At 40.6% G+C, this 17,501-nt stretch overlaps 1 protein-coding gene across 8 annotated transcripts in view; it reads right to left on the reverse strand.

The window, feature by feature from the left end:
• Positions 1–11,786, reverse strand: part of NAP1L4 (nucleosome assembly protein 1 like 4) — a 65,784-nt gene extending 53,998 nt beyond the window's left edge. For 3 of the 8 annotated variants that reach the window (XR_012082410.2, XM_020788734.3, XM_072985675.2), the window contains exons 1-4: positions 11,637–11,786; positions 6,278–6,311; positions 1,387–1,448; positions 641–740 (exon numbers count right to left, since the gene is read on the reverse strand). Coding sequence is in view for 6 of the 8 variants with exons in the window: in XM_020788734.3 (XP_020644393.1) it covers positions 641–740; positions 1,387–1,448; positions 6,278–6,291 (176 nt within the window). In the remaining 2 variants the exon portion in view is untranslated. Of the gene's footprint in view, positions 1–640; positions 743–1,386; positions 1,449–6,277; positions 6,312–6,612; positions 6,652–11,483 lie in introns of those variants that run through there. The other 5 variants (XR_013540862.1, XM_078383848.1, XM_078383849.1 and 2 more) reach the window with 3 other exon arrangements.
• Positions 11,787–17,501: the final 5,715 nt, after the last annotated feature.

Raw genomic sequence — 17,501 nt, forward strand, 5'->3', positions numbered from 1 at the left:
GGCCAGCCTCCTTCCCAGACTTGCATGATGACAATGGCAAAGGACCCCAGTGTTGCACAGCGAACAGTGAGTGGACCAACTGGTTCTGGACAGAGGGAATGGATATGAACACAAATAACCCATGTCTAAATATAAACAGTGCTGACACTAATGAAGTACTTGCAATAAACCTGAAAGGATATCCAGTTGCTGATACACACAAAGTTAAAAGGAAAATCTGATATAGTAAAATGCATATAACTGGAACATTCAATGTGAGAAGTATGAATCAAGGAAAGCTCAAATCTGTACCACAAGACATGGAACATTTGTCACTGTAATGCTTAGTGGGAGCAAATGAAATTGGATTGGAACAGAACAATTTCAATCAAATAATTACAAACTGTTTTAATTTGAAAATGACAAACTCATAAGAAACCGTGGCTCCAGTGATGAGGCATGACAAAACACAAGTAATTACAGGGTATAATGCAAAGTCTGACTAAATAATATTAGACTTTATGGAAAGCCTATCACTGTAACTATCATGTAACTCTATATTCTAAATATAGTTGTTGAAGAACAAACTGAAAGCATTCGTGCATTTTTGAGACTTTTCATGGATTTTCAACTTGCAATAAAGTATGTTTCTCACACTTACGTTTCAATGTAACTGGAGGGAGTGTGAGGTGCATTATCAAGTCGTTCCTGCAAAGCTGCCAACACTTGTGGATTTTGCATTACTTGAGCTGCTAATTTTTCTGTAAAAGAAGTGGTAAATTTTAAATAAGTCTAACACCAAACTATAGATTTTTCTTAGCAGTTTCATGTACCATTTGCTGAAATCCTATTGGTACAGCTACATCAGCCTTCTGAGGACACAATTATACCAACAGGATTTCAACCCCTAAACCCTAACAGGTGCAGCTCCAATTCCTACAGAACCATACATCCCTAATACCATTAGGTCTTAGTCTTAATTTTGGAAAGTCAGCACTTTCGAGAATCTTTGAACAAATTTTACAAACCTGGGAAGCGAACAAAAATATGCTTTGCTATGTCCCCTTGGTGTCTATTCAATACACAGAAGACACTGAGATTCCTAAAGACAATTCAAGGGGAAAAACTGACCTTATCCAAAGAAACAACAGAACATGCAACTATTGTGTCTTCAACCTTGTTCCTCTGCCACGTCCCTCACTTATCCATCCCACTGTAGGCAGAAAATCTACCTCACTGAGATAGATGCCAAAATGAGCCAGACATTAAAACCAAGACAGGAAGCATAGCAGCTGCATCATTTTTCAGTGCTAAAGCTTTTAAAGAGATGAAAAAGATCCTGCCAATCACAGCTATAAATTCATTCTGATGTCTAAACATTTAAAACGTGGCATTTCAGTCAGTTACCTTTTTTGTCACCTGTCCCTTTAGCAGCTTCCACAGAATCTGAGGCCGCATCTTCTGCTTTACTGCAAAAACATGTATTTATGATACATTTATTTATTTATTCAGTTTCTATACTGCCCATCTAGCTGAAAGCCACTCCGCACAGTTTACAACATAAAAACAGAAACAATCAAAATCAAATTAAAAATCATAAAATGATACACCTACAATGTATACAACAGAAATAACAAGCTATTAAAATGCATACTACAACACAATAAATAACAGCTAAACATTTAAATTGGCAGTGATTTTACAGCATTTCAGTTGTAGCAGCAGTTTAGATATGCTCTGCAGATGGGATATTTCGAAATGACTGTCAAAATAACCAGGTCTTAAGCTGTTCTTGAAGATACCCAAGAGAAACGGCTAGGCAAAAGTGGGTGGTAACTCATTCCACATCTGACTAGTGACTGCCAAGAAGGCCAAGTTTCTTCTTGTTTTTCTTTGTGAGCCTCTCTCAGAGTCAACATCCTCAGCCATCCTGCCTTGGAGGAACAGGTAGTGCTGACAGTTCCACTTGGGAATAGGCATTTTGCCAGGTAATAAGGTCCCAAACCATTTAGGGCTTTGTAGGTTAACACCATCACCTTGAAGCTGGGACGGAAACAGGCAGTGACTGTAAGGCAGTCAAAATTGCAGAAATATGTTGGTTTTTTTTTTTTTTTTTTTTTTGCTCCACTTAGAATCCTAGCTGCCATGTTGTGGATCTGCTGGAGTGTCCATACCACCCTTATGGGTAGTCCCATGTAGAGACTGTTACAATAGTCTACACTTGAGACCACCATAGTGGTCCACTGATGGACCAACACAGTGAGGGATCCAGTGTCAAGGTAGGAACATGTGATTATACTTCAAACTGTGAATTATGCTAAACAGACATTTTAAAAACAAAAATGTTTGTTTTATATTTTGCTATTAATTTGAAACACCTTTGCCAATATGGCAGTGGAATCAACTTGTACAAAAGGATTTAAAAAAAAATATGCTCAATTTTGTTGCAAATGCCAATAGAGGACAGATAAAGGTTAAAAATGCTGCTAGTCACATTACACTGCATTTCGTCAACACAAAGGGCCACACTAGTTTTCACTCTACAATGATGCCCCGCTAGACGATTACCTCGCAAAACGGTTTATTCACTAGACGATGAGTTTTTGCGATTGTTATAGCGTTTAGCAAAACAGTGTTTCCTATGGGCGATTTTCGCTGGACGATGTTCCGGTCCGTGCTTCGCAAGATGGGGTTTTTTGGGACCGTTTTTCGCAAGATGACAATTTTGACAGCTAGGTCCACGACTTGCAAAACAGATGTTTTTGGGACCATTTTTTGCAAGACAGCGATTTTGACAGCTGATCCGCGCATCGCAAAACAGTTTTCCTATGGTTGATTTTCACAAAATGACTTTTTTTCCCACTGGAATGCATCAAATGGATTCCAATGGGGAACCGCATTTCGCAAGACAATGTTTTCGCAAAACAGCGTTTTTCGCGGAATGAATTAACATTGTCTTGCGGGGCACCACTGTACTTGCCAAGAAAATTTCACCATACATCACTAACACTAATTTCTACTTTTAAAAGTAATATCAACAGAAAAGTATATGCTTCTAACTAACCATAAGCATAGGTTGTTCAAGGGTAACTCAATTTACAATTTACATTTCCTACAGTTTTCAAGTGAAAATCAGACCCGTGAAGAAAAACATAAAAAAGTAAAAATACTGAACACCTTATGATGCACACTGGCAATTTCTCAGTCCATTTTACATATAAGAGCACAGACGTCCAAACTGCAGTAGAGTTGCCAAAAGCAACACAAAATGCAGGAGTGTACTGCAAACACAGACACTCAGCAATGAAATCACCCTTAGGTTGGAAAACTTAAAACAGTTAAGCTAGCAAGTCTAACTGCATTGCCATACCATCTAGCAGACAGCAAAGTTGGTGTCAGGCACACATTCCTTGTGGAGGCCATTTAGCACTCGAGGCACCACTAACAAAAACACTCTCTTGCTTGTCCTAACAAACACATCTGATAGAGATAATGGTGGATTGACGAGCACACAGAAGCTGCAATGTTGGCTATTCAGGGGAACTCAGGAGAGACTGAAATCCATCTCTCTAAACTAAACTACAAAACTATCCACTAACTACGGATCTTTGTTTTATCAGAATTAAGCTTCAGTTAACTGCTGCTCATCCATCCCATTACTGAATCCAGGCACTGATTAAGCACTCTGACAAGCACACATGAAACCACGATACAAAGTTGAATGTTACTACAAAGTAATGACCCATCACTTGAACTCTTCCTATGACTACCAGGTTTGCATGGGCAGCAGGATTCTGTGAAGAAGATGGAACTAAAGGTGTGCCGTTTGGTACTTTTGCATCTCCAGCTCCCAGAATTCTTGGATTTCCAAATTGTACCACCCACTTTCCATATGTATAGACATTTTGTTCAACTGGAACAAGGTGTACTGTCCTGGCTGCTTGGGCTTATGTCATTTTGTTTATGTACAAAAAAGAAACTGCCCTGATACTTCCTGGAAGGCCTAGGTCTTTTTGTGGGAGGCGTAATCTCACTGCCTATTCGTCTCTATAAACTAGCAGCCATTCTCATCCTTTTTTTGGCCAATCATAAACACAATATGAAAATAATACAGGCTGAATCAGGATTGTGTAAGGCACATAACAAACTTTAAGGCGGAGAGTGAAGAATTGTTTCCAGTCTGTGGCTCTCTTCAAATCTGCCAAGGTCTCCAGAGGGCCATATGGCCCCCGCTGAGAATGGCTAGATAGAGAACGCTTCCAAAGAACTATACCTCCCATGAAAACCTAGGCCTCCCACAAAGCACAAGGGCAGTTTCGTTTTTGTAATTTAAAAGGAACTAGGCTCAAGGTTATCAAGTAGCCTGGAAGACGGGCCCTGCTCTACATAACCAAAATACAGGTATCTGTAGATATGTGTCTGTGAGTTGGAAGGAACTCTCAAAATTCTGCCTAGGGAGTTCTTGGAGAATTCTGGCAGTTAAACTCTCCTCTCAAAAAAATAATACCTACATATAAATCCTTATGGGACTCTAGTGCCAAGGAATTAAACAGAATTCCTACAGCATAGCCCACTGGAAGCTCCCTGTACAGTTACTGTAACACTCTGCCATGAACTCCCTGAACTGATGATAGGATGCCATGGCTGATAGTATCATCAGTAACTAAAAGTGTGAAGAATAAGGGGAAAAGAAAATGTCATTTGCCAAACAGAATGGCTAATAAAAGCAAAAATCCAGCACAAGCTCTGCAAACAGGACTGCATCCATCTTGTATCTCTGAAGAGATTTAATATATTTAGGTCAGTGGTTCCCAACCTTGGGTAACCCAGGTGTTGCTAGACTGCAATTCCCAAAACCCTTCACCACTAGCTGTGCTGGCTACAGAAGTTACAGTCCAAGAACACCTGGGCTATCCAAGAGAATCACTGATTTAAGTGATGAAAGTTTAGGGCAGTGGTGTCAAACTGTGGCCCTCCAGATGTTCTTGGACTTCAACTCCCAGAAGCCTTCACCACCACCTCTGCTGGCCAGGATTTCTGGGAGTTGAAGGCCAAGAACATCTGGAGGGCCACAGTTCGACACCACTGGTTTAGGGCATTCATCAGTGAAACAAAATGCTTTTGTGCCAAAATCTGGCATAAAGCTTCACTAAACTGGGTCTAGAAAGTTTGTCAAAAATGCCTGGAACTGAAGTGCCACCACTTGCTCAAGCAACCTTGGTCAAACATTGGGTGATAACTGTTCTAGTCACTTAGGTCAAAGGAATCCATTTCCAGAAGTATACATACTACCACCTGCTCTGAGATATCCATGATTACCACTAAGAAGCATCTCTTAGACCAACTCAATCAATTACTCTCTGCCAGACACAGCTAAACATGATGGGCAGATAAGACTTAGGCAAACTTGGGTTTGGTTGAACTCCCCCAAATGACTTTCCAATACTAGGCTACAATAACCAAATTTAGAGAAGATAGTACTCTATAAACAGTTAGAAAACTGACTCTACTATAATATGAATACTAGAAAAGATAAGAGCAATTTTATCTCAAAAGCCAAAACCCTACTGGTTATTTCTGCACACTGAAGTGCAATTGCAGATGTTGCAATGTCTCATTGAGGCTAATTAACAATGTGCTTGTTGCCAGTCCGGTTGTTGCGTAAATAGCAACATGACTAGTCTCTATTAGCCACTGCAATCATGCTATTAGGTCCATGTGGGGAGGTGGGGGAACAACAGTTTTTTTAGCCAAAATTACTAGTACACGTATCACAATAAGCTTCCAAAGACTTTTGCTATTTTCAACTGAAGGACAGCCCATATTTCAAAAGCAATGGTTCTCACTCTTGAGTAGCCCAGGTGTCCTTGGATTGCAATTCCCAGAAGCTTCCACCACTAGTTGTACTGGCCAGGGCTACATGGGTTACCCAAGACTGGGAACCACTGTACTAAAGGATAAAAAGGACTAAGTACACTGAAAATTGCAAAACACTCAAATCTGGGGAACTGTACTCAGGTCTGAAATAAGAGACAGTGCTATTCTAATGTACACTAAAAGTACATGTGCATTTCAGCAGATGCACAACTCATGAAAGCACTGTTACAGAGAAGGTAATTTCACAGAAAGCATAATCCCCCATGACAAGAACTATATACTCAAGATTCTAAAGCATCTATCATAAAATATAGAGCTTCTGAGTTCCAACAGTCCATATCAATTCTTGAATACTTTTCACAATGACTACAATAAACCAGATTCTTACAAGTTTTTAAGATATGGGTAATAGAGGACTCACCTGTTATCTGCCATCTGTAAGATCTTTTATCCACCTGTAAAACAATATACATGTACAGTTTTAAAGGGTTAGTTTGCTAATACAGAATTATAAATTAACAAAGAATAAAATTCTTTTTTGTACTAAATCGCCTTTGTAAACTACAAATGCAATCCAGAGTTCCCGTAAACTGAGCTCTGCATGAAGAAATTTCCACCAGAGGAAGGCAATTTTCAGCAATTCTTCCTCCCAACTGTAGACTCTAGTGCCATTTTCACATGGTTCCACAGGCTTCCCAAAGCCTCCAGAGCAGTTTTTCAGTAGGTGAGGAGAATGGATAAAAATAATCCACCTACCAGTGACTCCAATGAGTAGAACATTTGGAACCACCTGGCCTCTAAAACAGCAGCAAAAATTGAAATACTTTAAAAATTGAATCTAGCCATTGACATTAATGAACATGCTGTAATTAAATTAATGTGGATCTAGTCAAATTAACCTATAAGAGTACTACAGGACAGTTCTTTTGGCAATCCATTTTGTGTCAGAGATGGAAAACATGTGGCCTTCCTTCCAGGTGATGTTGCATTCTCTTCTCACCATTAACTATGGTGGTTGACACTGCTGAAACTGCAGACCAACATCTGGAGGGCTGCATATTATCATTTCATACAATATAAGATCTATTCCTGATTTCTTTAAGAGATGTAATGGGTATTAGGATATCTGATCCCTTCAAGTCCTTGGTTTTGCCATATTATCATACACATGTTATTTTGGTCTGAACTATGCTTTGACACTTTGACAACAGTCTGTCTACTTTAAAGCACCTACCATTTTTACTGATATATAAACAAATTCTGATAAATATTTTAATTTGATCTATGCTTTGGTGAAGTTATGTAAAATATTTCAATTTTGATTATTGCTACTCTAACAGGCCTTTCAAAATAAAAAATAGGGCCACCTCACATTTTGCTACCCCATTTAAAAATTAAACATCCTAGAAATACTGCACATCTGTGAGCTAGGTACCATTTGGGCAAACTGAGACTTTTGATTTTATTCAACCTCCTAAATAGATTACTATTTTAGACGACACAACAGTTGTAAGATACTTTGAAAAGCAGTGAAGATCCAACCCAATCTGGAGGAATCACTTATATGAAAGCGATGAGTCAAAAGTCAGTTGTGAGGAACTTCCACATGATTAGAAAAAATTAAGAAAACCACTAAGCATAAGAAGAATGACATCAAGTTATGAATATTCATTACTGCACTCAATCTATACTTCATACTCAACACAGACTGTTGCCAAAACAAGTTGTGCCTCCCCTACTCCAGCATTTATATAATATATAGTGATCGTATCAAACAAGAATTTGCTTTGTGTCACTGACTTAGGTTGCTGGGTCATGGAGGAGAAATACACTGTTTAATGACAACATGATATGGGAAGAAATTGATACACAGCTGTCATTCTTAGCAGCAGTACTGATTCATGTGCAACACGAACATCTGACCTCTGTAATAAAGCAAGCAGTGGTACAAAAATGGTACCTACCATGTATAAATATTTAAACTATAAAGCTTAGAAGATGAGGGGAAAAAATCTACTTTCCAAAGTGTGAATTCTGAAAAAAAAATCTAAATGTCTGTATGATAATCTCTACAGTCGGGAATTTTGTGACTGTGCAAACTCCACTTATTAGCTAAATTGATACTGACTTGACAAATTATCTTAATAGTTTCAAATACAAAATAAAATATGTCCATCAGGTATTAAGATTTCTGGAAAACTGAACCAGCAACCATACTTTTACTTTTATTCATTATTCAGATTTATTACTGACAACTACTTGTGCTATAGAAAATAATTTATAAAGTATAAGCAATCATATGCTTCAATGTCAGTCTTCTGAGACATGAAACCAAGCTCCATCAAACATGCTTTCTTACAACATACAAGGGGGTGCTGATAAGTATTAAGCCTTTCCCAGAAAAAATTGAGCTAGGAAGCTATAAATTGCAGGGTGTATTGGCCAATTTGTCTGTATTCAATGGTGCAAAACTCAACTACCTATGATTTTAACTTATCTTTCATGTTCAGGTCCAAAGTGAACATGGCAGCACCTCCAGAAAAGTTCAATGTGGAAGAGCATATGACCGTAATCAAGTTCTTGATTCTTCAAGGGAAGGGTGCATAGCAGATCCATGATGAAATGTCACAAACTATGGGTGACAGTGGCCCTTCATATGCAACAGTTAAGCATTGGGTTGTCAGTTTTAAAACTGGCCATTTCAGTGTGGAAAGTGGGAAACCCAGTAGAAGGCCTGTTTCTGTCTCTGTGCCTGCAAATGTGAAAACCATCCATGACATGATCATGGAGGACCGCCGAATATGAGCCAAAAGTATTGCTATATATCTGAGAATATCACATGAGAGAGTTGGTGCCATTATCCACGACGACTTGGAAATGAGAAAGCTGGCAGCAAAGTGGATCCCCAAACTTTTGACAACCTAACAAAAGAGGAAACGTGTGAAGTCATTGGTGGTTGTTTTGGAACATTTTGCAAGAAATTTCCTGGGCAATTTCCTAGTTCAGATTTCCTGGGCAAACTGGTAACTAGTAACGAGACATGGATCTACTGTTATGGTCCTGAGACAAAGGAACAGTCAAAGAATGGAGGCACAGTGGTTCCCCGGACAAAGAAGTTCCGAGTGCAAAGGTTGGTGCAGAAGCAAATAGCAACAGTTTTTTAGGATAAGAAGAGTTCTGCTGGTGGACTACCTCCAACAGGGTTCAACCATTAATGCAAAATATTACTCTGCTTTATTGAAGTTGAGGCAAAACATCAAGGAAAAATGAGGAAAGCTCTCCAAAGGTGTCATCCTGTTGCATGACAATGCCTCGTCACACACTGCAGGTGAAACAATGGCAAAACTGACGTCATTAAGCTTTCAAGTGATGTCCCATCCACCCTATTCTCCCGACCTTCTGACTATTATCTGTTCCCCAAACTCAAAAAACACCTAAAGGTAATTTGGGAGTGTTCTGGAGGCAACCAATGCTGCAAATGAGTGGTTACACCAGCAGTCAGAAGAATTTTATTTGTAGGGACTTAAGAAGCTGCAGGACAGATGTCCCAAGTGCATTGACTTGCTGGGAGAATATGTAGAATATTGTGGCAGTTACAACTTCCTAGCTCAATTTTTTTCTGAGAAAGCCTCAACACTTATCAGCACCCCCTCGTAGCATTGAAAAAATGTAGGCATAATTTTGCAACAAAGATGACTTTTCAGAAATTAGTTCATAAAGTCAATGTCCACCCACACCAGTCGCAAACCTTTTACAACCCATACATGATAAAACAGTTTTTGTAAGTACCAAGCTGTGTAACATCACTATAACAATCCAAAACAAGATTTTTCTAAAATGATTGGTGGATCTTGATTTATTTCACATTTTTCTTTCTGGACATGGCACCAAAGCTGAACCACTGAGAAAATATTTACTAAGGCCTCCACTGGCACATGGAACAAAAAAAAAAAACCCCACATTCCATTTCAAAGAACAAATTACAGCAAAGTTTAGCAAATTATATTAATTTATTTTGTATTACACAAAAGAGTGAGTGTCCTCTCTTTCTCCTACCAGTCCAATAGTTTTCATAATACTGTAGCTCAGCATGATGTCCTGTTAAGTTCAATAGAACTCACTTCCAACTAAGTATACACAGTATACAGTTGGACCAGATACCAGGCAGAGGCAATATGGGGATCGCCAGATGTTTGTGCACCACAGTTCCAGCATTCCTCACTACTGACTATGATGGCTAGGATTGACAGAGGAGTCTGCACTCCAACAACATCTGGAAGACAGAACAGTTATGTACACTGATACCAGTCATTCAACAGCCATAGAATAGAGGACTTAATTCTTATCCATGCATTGGAACCAAGATACATATTCAATTTCCACTCGCAATGCAAGCAGGAGAAAAGAGGCATGTAACAATAGACACATACTAAGCCAAGTTGGAGCAGACATATGTCCAACTACAGAAAAAACCAATCTGTATTTAAAAGCACAAGCAGTAGTGATGTTAAGATAAGTTTCTTCAACATGTTTTTAATACAGTATTCCATCTTTAGCTATCCTTCTACTGAAAAATTTCAACTCCTGCAGCGTCACTGTAAACAATCAATGAACTGAAAATTATCCTCCACAGAGAGTTCTATGCAAGAACTTAAGCTCAGTTGGAAGAGCCTCCCAACAGTGCTTGAAAGCCAAGGTTTGTTTCGTATCAGTTGAGTAACTAAGGAAGTGACTCTGATGTGACTGAGGTATCATGATTAAATCTGAAACTCCTGCCTCTTTCATTCATGGGACTCTTTCAAAATCGAGCCATGTACTAATCAACTAGTTTTCTGAGGTAGCAAGATACCAGGCTCTTGCTAGTGCTTCGTGTAAAGATGCCAAACCGCAGGAAAATTACGGCTTCCGTTACAAAGCTCAGTCACAAACCAGCCAGCTGCAACGCAACTACTGTATGTATTTTTAAGATGAACGATGAGGGAGAGGAGGTGGAGCAAGAGAGAGGAAGAATGGAGAGGTGAGCAGAAATCACTAGGGGACAGAGAAACACCCCAGACTAAACTCTGCAAAGGGAAGTTGGGTAAAATACAGAGCACATTTTAACCGGGCGTCTCTGCAAGAAGGCTTTCCGAACGCACACACAGAGCACGAATACTTCACTGATCCCAGGTTTTAACCCTCACCCTTGTTCCTCCTAACACACACCACTTCCAGACCCTCCCTTTTTTTCTCTTTTAACAGTGGGGCCCATCACCCCGTTAAACAGGGACAGAAAGCGCCAAACACATGGCCGGGGGGGGGGGGGGGAGGACGAGAAAGACACGGCACGCGTGCGTGCGGAGAACTACAGCCAAGGCCAAAGGAAAGGAACCGCCCCAACCGGAGAAAGGCAGCCGTCTCTCCTCCCACCCGCATGGGACACCACGCGAGAAAGAACAGTCACGCTGAACAAGGCGGACGGGCGCCTGCCTGCCTGGCCCACCCTCACCCCCACTCCCCACCCCAGTCCTCTCTGTGAAGCGCCACAGCTTGGGATAGCCCTCCGCGGCAGCTTGGCGAACTGAGGCCGCTCCTTAAAATGGTGCCCGTGAGCAGACCGGACTGCCCCACCCGCTCCCACCACTCGCCTCCTTCACCAACTGGGCCTTGGCAAAGCAAGAGGGTCCGGCAGGGCCTGCTCGCTTCTCCTCCGCCCTTCAGCCGAGCCGCGGTTGGAGTGCCAAGAGCCTACGAGGAGCCGCGCCCCGGCCTGACCCAGCTCCTCGCTGTCCCCACCTCACCTGCCCCAGCCTTTGCGTCTTCTCACAACCGCAAGAGCAGCACCCAGGCTGATCCGCTCACAGACTCACTCGGGGCTGCGCCGCCTTCAATAAGGCCGCCGCCCATTGGCTAATGCTGCTGCAGCCCTCTGAGCGAGAGCTGCCGCGATTGGTCCAATGTGAGCTACGGCCACTGTTCCGCACGCGGGACATGTTGACTTTCCGGCAGAAAGGGGATTAGCCAATCCCTGCGTCAGAAAGGAAAGAAGGCGGGAGGGAGGGACGAAAGAAAGAGAGTAAGGCGCTAATGATTCACTACGCCTGCGCAGGGCCTTTCCATGCGCGAAGGTTTTCGGCAGAGCCCGGGAAAAAGAGCCTCTTTGGTCGGACGGAAGCTTTCCTTAAACAAAAACTAGATACAAAGTAGCAAATATCTAGGAAAATGGAAGAAGAAAGAAGCCGCCACATTATGTAGCCCGTGTTGAACCAAAACTGTATACTGTACCTTTGAAGAAGTGAGGCTGACATGCTATTGATTGATTGATTTCAAACTTTAAAAATATAAAGTTGTATGCACCACCCACTGTCTTATCGTATCCAGGCTGATGAAGACCTGTACGGGTCAAAAACTACCTCTTTATTTTAAAAATTATTTGTTATTGTTACGTGCAGTCATATTGCCTCTGAACTTATGGCAATCCTATGAAGGAGGGCTCTCCTGGCCTCAACAGCCCAGATCTACTCTTGCCAACTCAAGCCTGTGGCTTCCTTTATGGAGTCAGTTCATCTCATATATGATCTTCCTCTTTTTCTGCTGCCTTTGTCTTTTTTAGCATTTTGTCTCCTCACAGTGTACCCAAAGTACAACAGTTTCGGTTTCCCCAAATTTGCTTCTAGAGAAAGTTCCGATTTAATTATATATATAAAACCTACACAAAAACTCCAACCACCAACCACAACAAAAAAGAAGCATAATCAAAACACTGGTAGACCATACGAATCAGAGCTGTAAAGCTCAATTTCTCAGCACCAAACTCAACCGTCTGAATTGGGCCTTACAGGTAAATGGCTATTCCAGGACTGAAATCACAAGAGCCACAAACCGAGAAAACAACACTGAACTAAAGAAGAAAAACAGCCCCCCACAAAGTGTTTCTGCCATACATCAAAGGGATCATGGACCGCATGGGGAAACTTTTGAAAAAACACCACTTACAAATGGTATTCAAGCCCACCACAAAAATACAACAAATGTTACACTCAGCAAAGGACAAACGGGATCCCTTCACCACTGCATGAGTACACCAGATACCTTGCAGTTGCAGCCAGGTATATATTGGGAATACAAAAGCACAGCATCCACACCAGAATCAAAGAACATGAAAGACACGGCAGAGTAAAACAACCAGAAAAATCGGCAGTAGCTGAACATGCCCTGAAACAAGCTGGACATTAAATCTTATTTCAAAATACTGAAGTACTGAACAACACCAGTAATCATTATGTTAGACTACACAGAGACATAATTGAAATCCACAAACACCTGCACAGCTTCAACAAAAAAAGAATAAAGTCTAAAACTCAACAAAGCCTGGGTCCTAGCACTGAAAAATACAGCCTGCAAAAAGGTCAACGAACTCTACCCAGCCACAAGGACCGGTGATCACTGCACACAAAAGACTAGCTAACAACACCCATCAATCACAGTGACAGATCATCTCCCCCCTTATCACAACAATACACCCATAACAAAAAAACACCTTGATCACCATAATCACCCAGTCTCCTGAAAAGGACAAAAAGCTGATCTGACAGCTACAAATACTCAATTATTCCACACACTACATGAGAACACAGAGTTCTAACTCCTGTCCTCTGAAGATGCTGGCCACAGAGACTGTCGAAATCTTAGGAAGAAAAACCTCCAGAACACAAACAGCCTGAAAAACCTACAACAACCATTGGATCCCCGTCGTGAAAGCCTTTGATAATACAATAATGTAGATTATTTTAGTCCTGGTCTCCAGTGATACATATTTACATTTGATTATCTTTCCTTGTTCCTTCATTGTGATTCAGTCTTTTGATTTCTTGGCTGCACTTTCCATTTGGACTGTTTTAGGATTCAGATTTATCACAACATGATTAAAGTGTTTTGAAATAGAAGAGAAAGGGAAATAAAAATTTGTTCTCTACCTATCTGTTTTGCCTAATCATAAGTAAATTTACTGCTGGGTAGCAAAATCTGGGGAACAATTTATCACTCAGGATTGTGAGTACAGGGGAAAGTGTCTGTGAAAGGATAAATATATTACTTTATACATCTGTATATATTATGTTGGGGTGAAATCAGTCACGGCTATCTACTCTCCAGTCATGCAACAATATACAAAAATCAAACATGACTGGGCAATACATCGCCCTCCAGATGCTGCTACGTTGTAAGTCATATCAGCCCTAGTCAATTTTGTCAGTGCTGAACGGTGATAAAAACTACAGTCCAACAACTTCTAGAGGGCCTCACATTTCCCATCCCTGCTGGAGAATCATCACAAACTTGTAAGGTATTTAACAGTGGCAGTGAAGAAACAGTATGCTAGGCACTATGGTCTAATGAAGTTGCTATATATAAAAACAGCTGAGATGAGAAATAGCAGCCCAGGTGAAATCAACCAACTTTGGGAAATCCAAAGTTGCTCCTTATATTGTTCAAAGGAGCCAACATTCTCCATTTAGGGCAGAAGCTGGGAATGTGTAGCCCATCAGATGCTGCTTGACTACAATTTCCACGTGCCCTGCAGTCTGGGAATTGCAGTCTAGCAACATTTGGAGGGCATCCTTCCTGGTCTAAGCAGACAGAACAGGAAAGAGAGCAGCAGGAAAACCAGCAGAGATGTGAAGGTGAACTCTGGTAGATGCCATAGTGATGTAAACCTCCAATCAATAATTGCACTGTCCTGAAAATGTGCAAGAGCCTTTTGTTCAATCTGATTTTACTGTATCGTGCTAGTGTGTTGCAAGGGGCAGGATACTGGAAGGAAGAGGAAAACTAGTGCTTGCCAATTTCCTTACATTCTCCTGGGAATAATTTATTTAGTTTCAAACACACACTGTCTCAGTGCAACAATATATACTGCCCTTCAGTTGTCTGGCTGTGTTACAGACCTGGCAGAAGTTTTTGGTCCCAAAGTTATCCAATGTTCTAGTGTGGCAATTCTACCCATCCTAAATCTCTCTATAGATCTATATTTAATAAGAACAGTGGCAATTTTGTATATTGAATAGCTTTGAATGCCTGGTGTTTTTTGTGTATGGACAGGGTACTAGTGTGGTTGGCAGTTGAAAGCTGGAATGTTGAGTATAGGGTCAACTGTTGATTGGTTAATACGACTGGAATCAGTTAAGAGAGGAGTCTGTTTTTAGGCAGCAAACATTTCCTAGAGAGAGGTAGAAGCCTGAGTGAGTCAGGAGAAGTAATCTGTCAGTCTGTTCAAAAAAGTCTATGTTGAGAGCCTAGTGTGTGTGGCCAGAAAGACAGAGAATCTGTAAAGAAGTGGTTTTGAACTTGAAATTCAGAAATAATATGTTTATATTTTAAAGTTGTCTTAATCTTGATGGTACATACCTGTAGCATTCGCACTTGTTCTGCAATAAGTTATGTATTAATCATCAGTTATATGTTAATGTGGTTAAGAGGCGGGGCCAAAAGAGATATTAAAAGGCAGAGTCTTAGAGGAGAGAGTCATTCAGTCAGTTAAGTCTGAGTTAAGTTGAGTCAGAGTCTGTGTTAGGAATCAGAGAGAGAGAGAGAGAGGAGGATATTTTGGGGTCTGAGGAGTGATTAGTCTGAATGTAAACTGTGATAATTACTAAAGAAGGTTAATATTGAAGCTTGATGAAACTTGAAGAATGTGCTTATGAATTGTTCCAGAAACCAACTGTAATCAATAAACCCGTTTGATTAAAAAGTCAGTACAGAATGGACCTTCATCTTTTCTAAGTAAAGTAAGTTGATAAGGAGATCAACTGGTGGCAGTGTGGTTTGCCTTTGTGAGTTCTGTGTTTAATGAGACAAACAGGGGCCATGAGGGCGAATGCCACAATTGGTATCCAGAGGTGGGATACGAAATAATCCAGTAACACCAGAGTTTGAAAGTGAATTTTTTTGAGTTGTGGGTACCTTTTTAGTCAGAGATCTGTGGTGAAGAAGTGGGTGACCTGCTAGAGCTTTTGTGGAGAAGCTTAGTGGCAGAGCTTCTGATCCCAGATCTGGGGGGACTAAAGATAGGGAATGACTCTGTAGGGGAAATTCCTGTTTATTTACCTCAGGATTTGGAAGACCAGTGGGCTAACTTAAGATCCAAGGCTCTAAGAGAAGGGAGCGCTGATGGATAAAAGTGGAAGCCAGAGGTCAGAGCAGATCTGAGGGGATAGAAAAATCAAAGCAGAGGCTTGAAAAATAAAATTATTTCAGTGGCTGAGAGCAGGATTAGTTCAGACAGAGAGAGACACAGTAACTAAAGGTTGTTAGCTGGAGAACATCCAGAAAGAGTTGCTGAGGGAAGAGCAACAACAATAGTTACTGGAATTAAAGCAGAAAGACAGGTCCTTTTAAAAATCAGTACATACACTCAATACTAATTCACTCAGGCATAAACATGCCGCCCAAATGTAGCCAGAAGGGGAGTCTTGAGGCAGAGAGTTTACCTCAAGAAATGGAGGGAAATGGAGACCCTTTAACTCCAACAGAACAGGATGAAATTGATGAGGGTGCCTCAGAGAGAGACAAAAGGATCTAAGCTCCCAAGATTTTGAGAAATGAAAATTACAACAAGAATTTAAAGTGAAGGAATTAGAAATTAGAGAAAAAGCCAGGGCTCAGGAGAAAGCTAAGGAGCTACAACTCAAGAAATTAGAGATTATGGAGAAAGAAAAGGCCAGACAAAAGGAAATAGATTTTGAGATGGAGAAAGAAAGGGCCAGAGAAAAGGAGAGGGCTAAGGCCAGACAAATGGAATTAAGACAAAGAGAAATGGATTTCCAAATACAAATGAAACAATTAGAATTAACTGCTCAGAATGACAATAACAATAACAACAGCTCTAATGAGGGACATCTGTCAAAAATTGGCCTAAAGAAATGTCTCCAATATAGGAAAGGAAATTGCCCTGAATCTTTCCTCATTTCATTTGAGAGAGCATGCTGGGTCTTTGATATCAAGGATGATGAGAGGATGATAATTCTGAGATCACAAATAAGTGGGGATTTAGCTGAACTGTATTCTCAGAGGCCTCTAGAGCAAGATAGAGATTTTGAAGCCTATAGAAAAATAGTGTATTCAAGATTTCGCATAAATGCAGAACACCTGAGAAGAAAAATTTGTTCCCTCACCAAAAAGCCTGAAGAATCTTATTCTCTGCTAGGGGCTAACTTGGTTCAATGTTTAGACAAATGGATGGAACATGAAAATGTCACTTCTCTATAACAGATGAAAAATGTGATTGGATTAGAACAATTTTATTCTATTTTGCCTGGGGATTTGCATTACTTAAAGACAAAAATCCTAAAAATCTATTAGAAGTAGGTGAAACAGCAGATTCCATTAGTGAGATTCGAAACCCCAAGTTCTCTGAGGTAAAATTTTACAGGCAGAACTGGGACAACAGTAAGAAGCCCTTCAATAAAAATTACCTCAGTAAAACATCAGGGAAAGAAGGCCAATGTAGTACCTCACCTAAGTTGCCAAGGACTAGTCTGCTGAAGAGAGTGAACCCTGAGGAAAAGTTTAATAGGTCTCTTCAGTGGAGAGAGGACTTATAGACAGTGCTATAACTGTGGCCCAGTTTGGGCATATTCAATCAAATTGTATGAAAAACAATTTGTATA

This window comes from Pogona vitticeps, chromosome 1, assembly GCF_051106095.1.
Source record: "Pogona vitticeps strain Pit_001003342236 chromosome 1, PviZW2.1, whole genome shotgun sequence".
Lineage (NCBI taxonomy): Eukaryota > Metazoa > Chordata > Lepidosauria > Squamata > Agamidae > Pogona > Pogona vitticeps.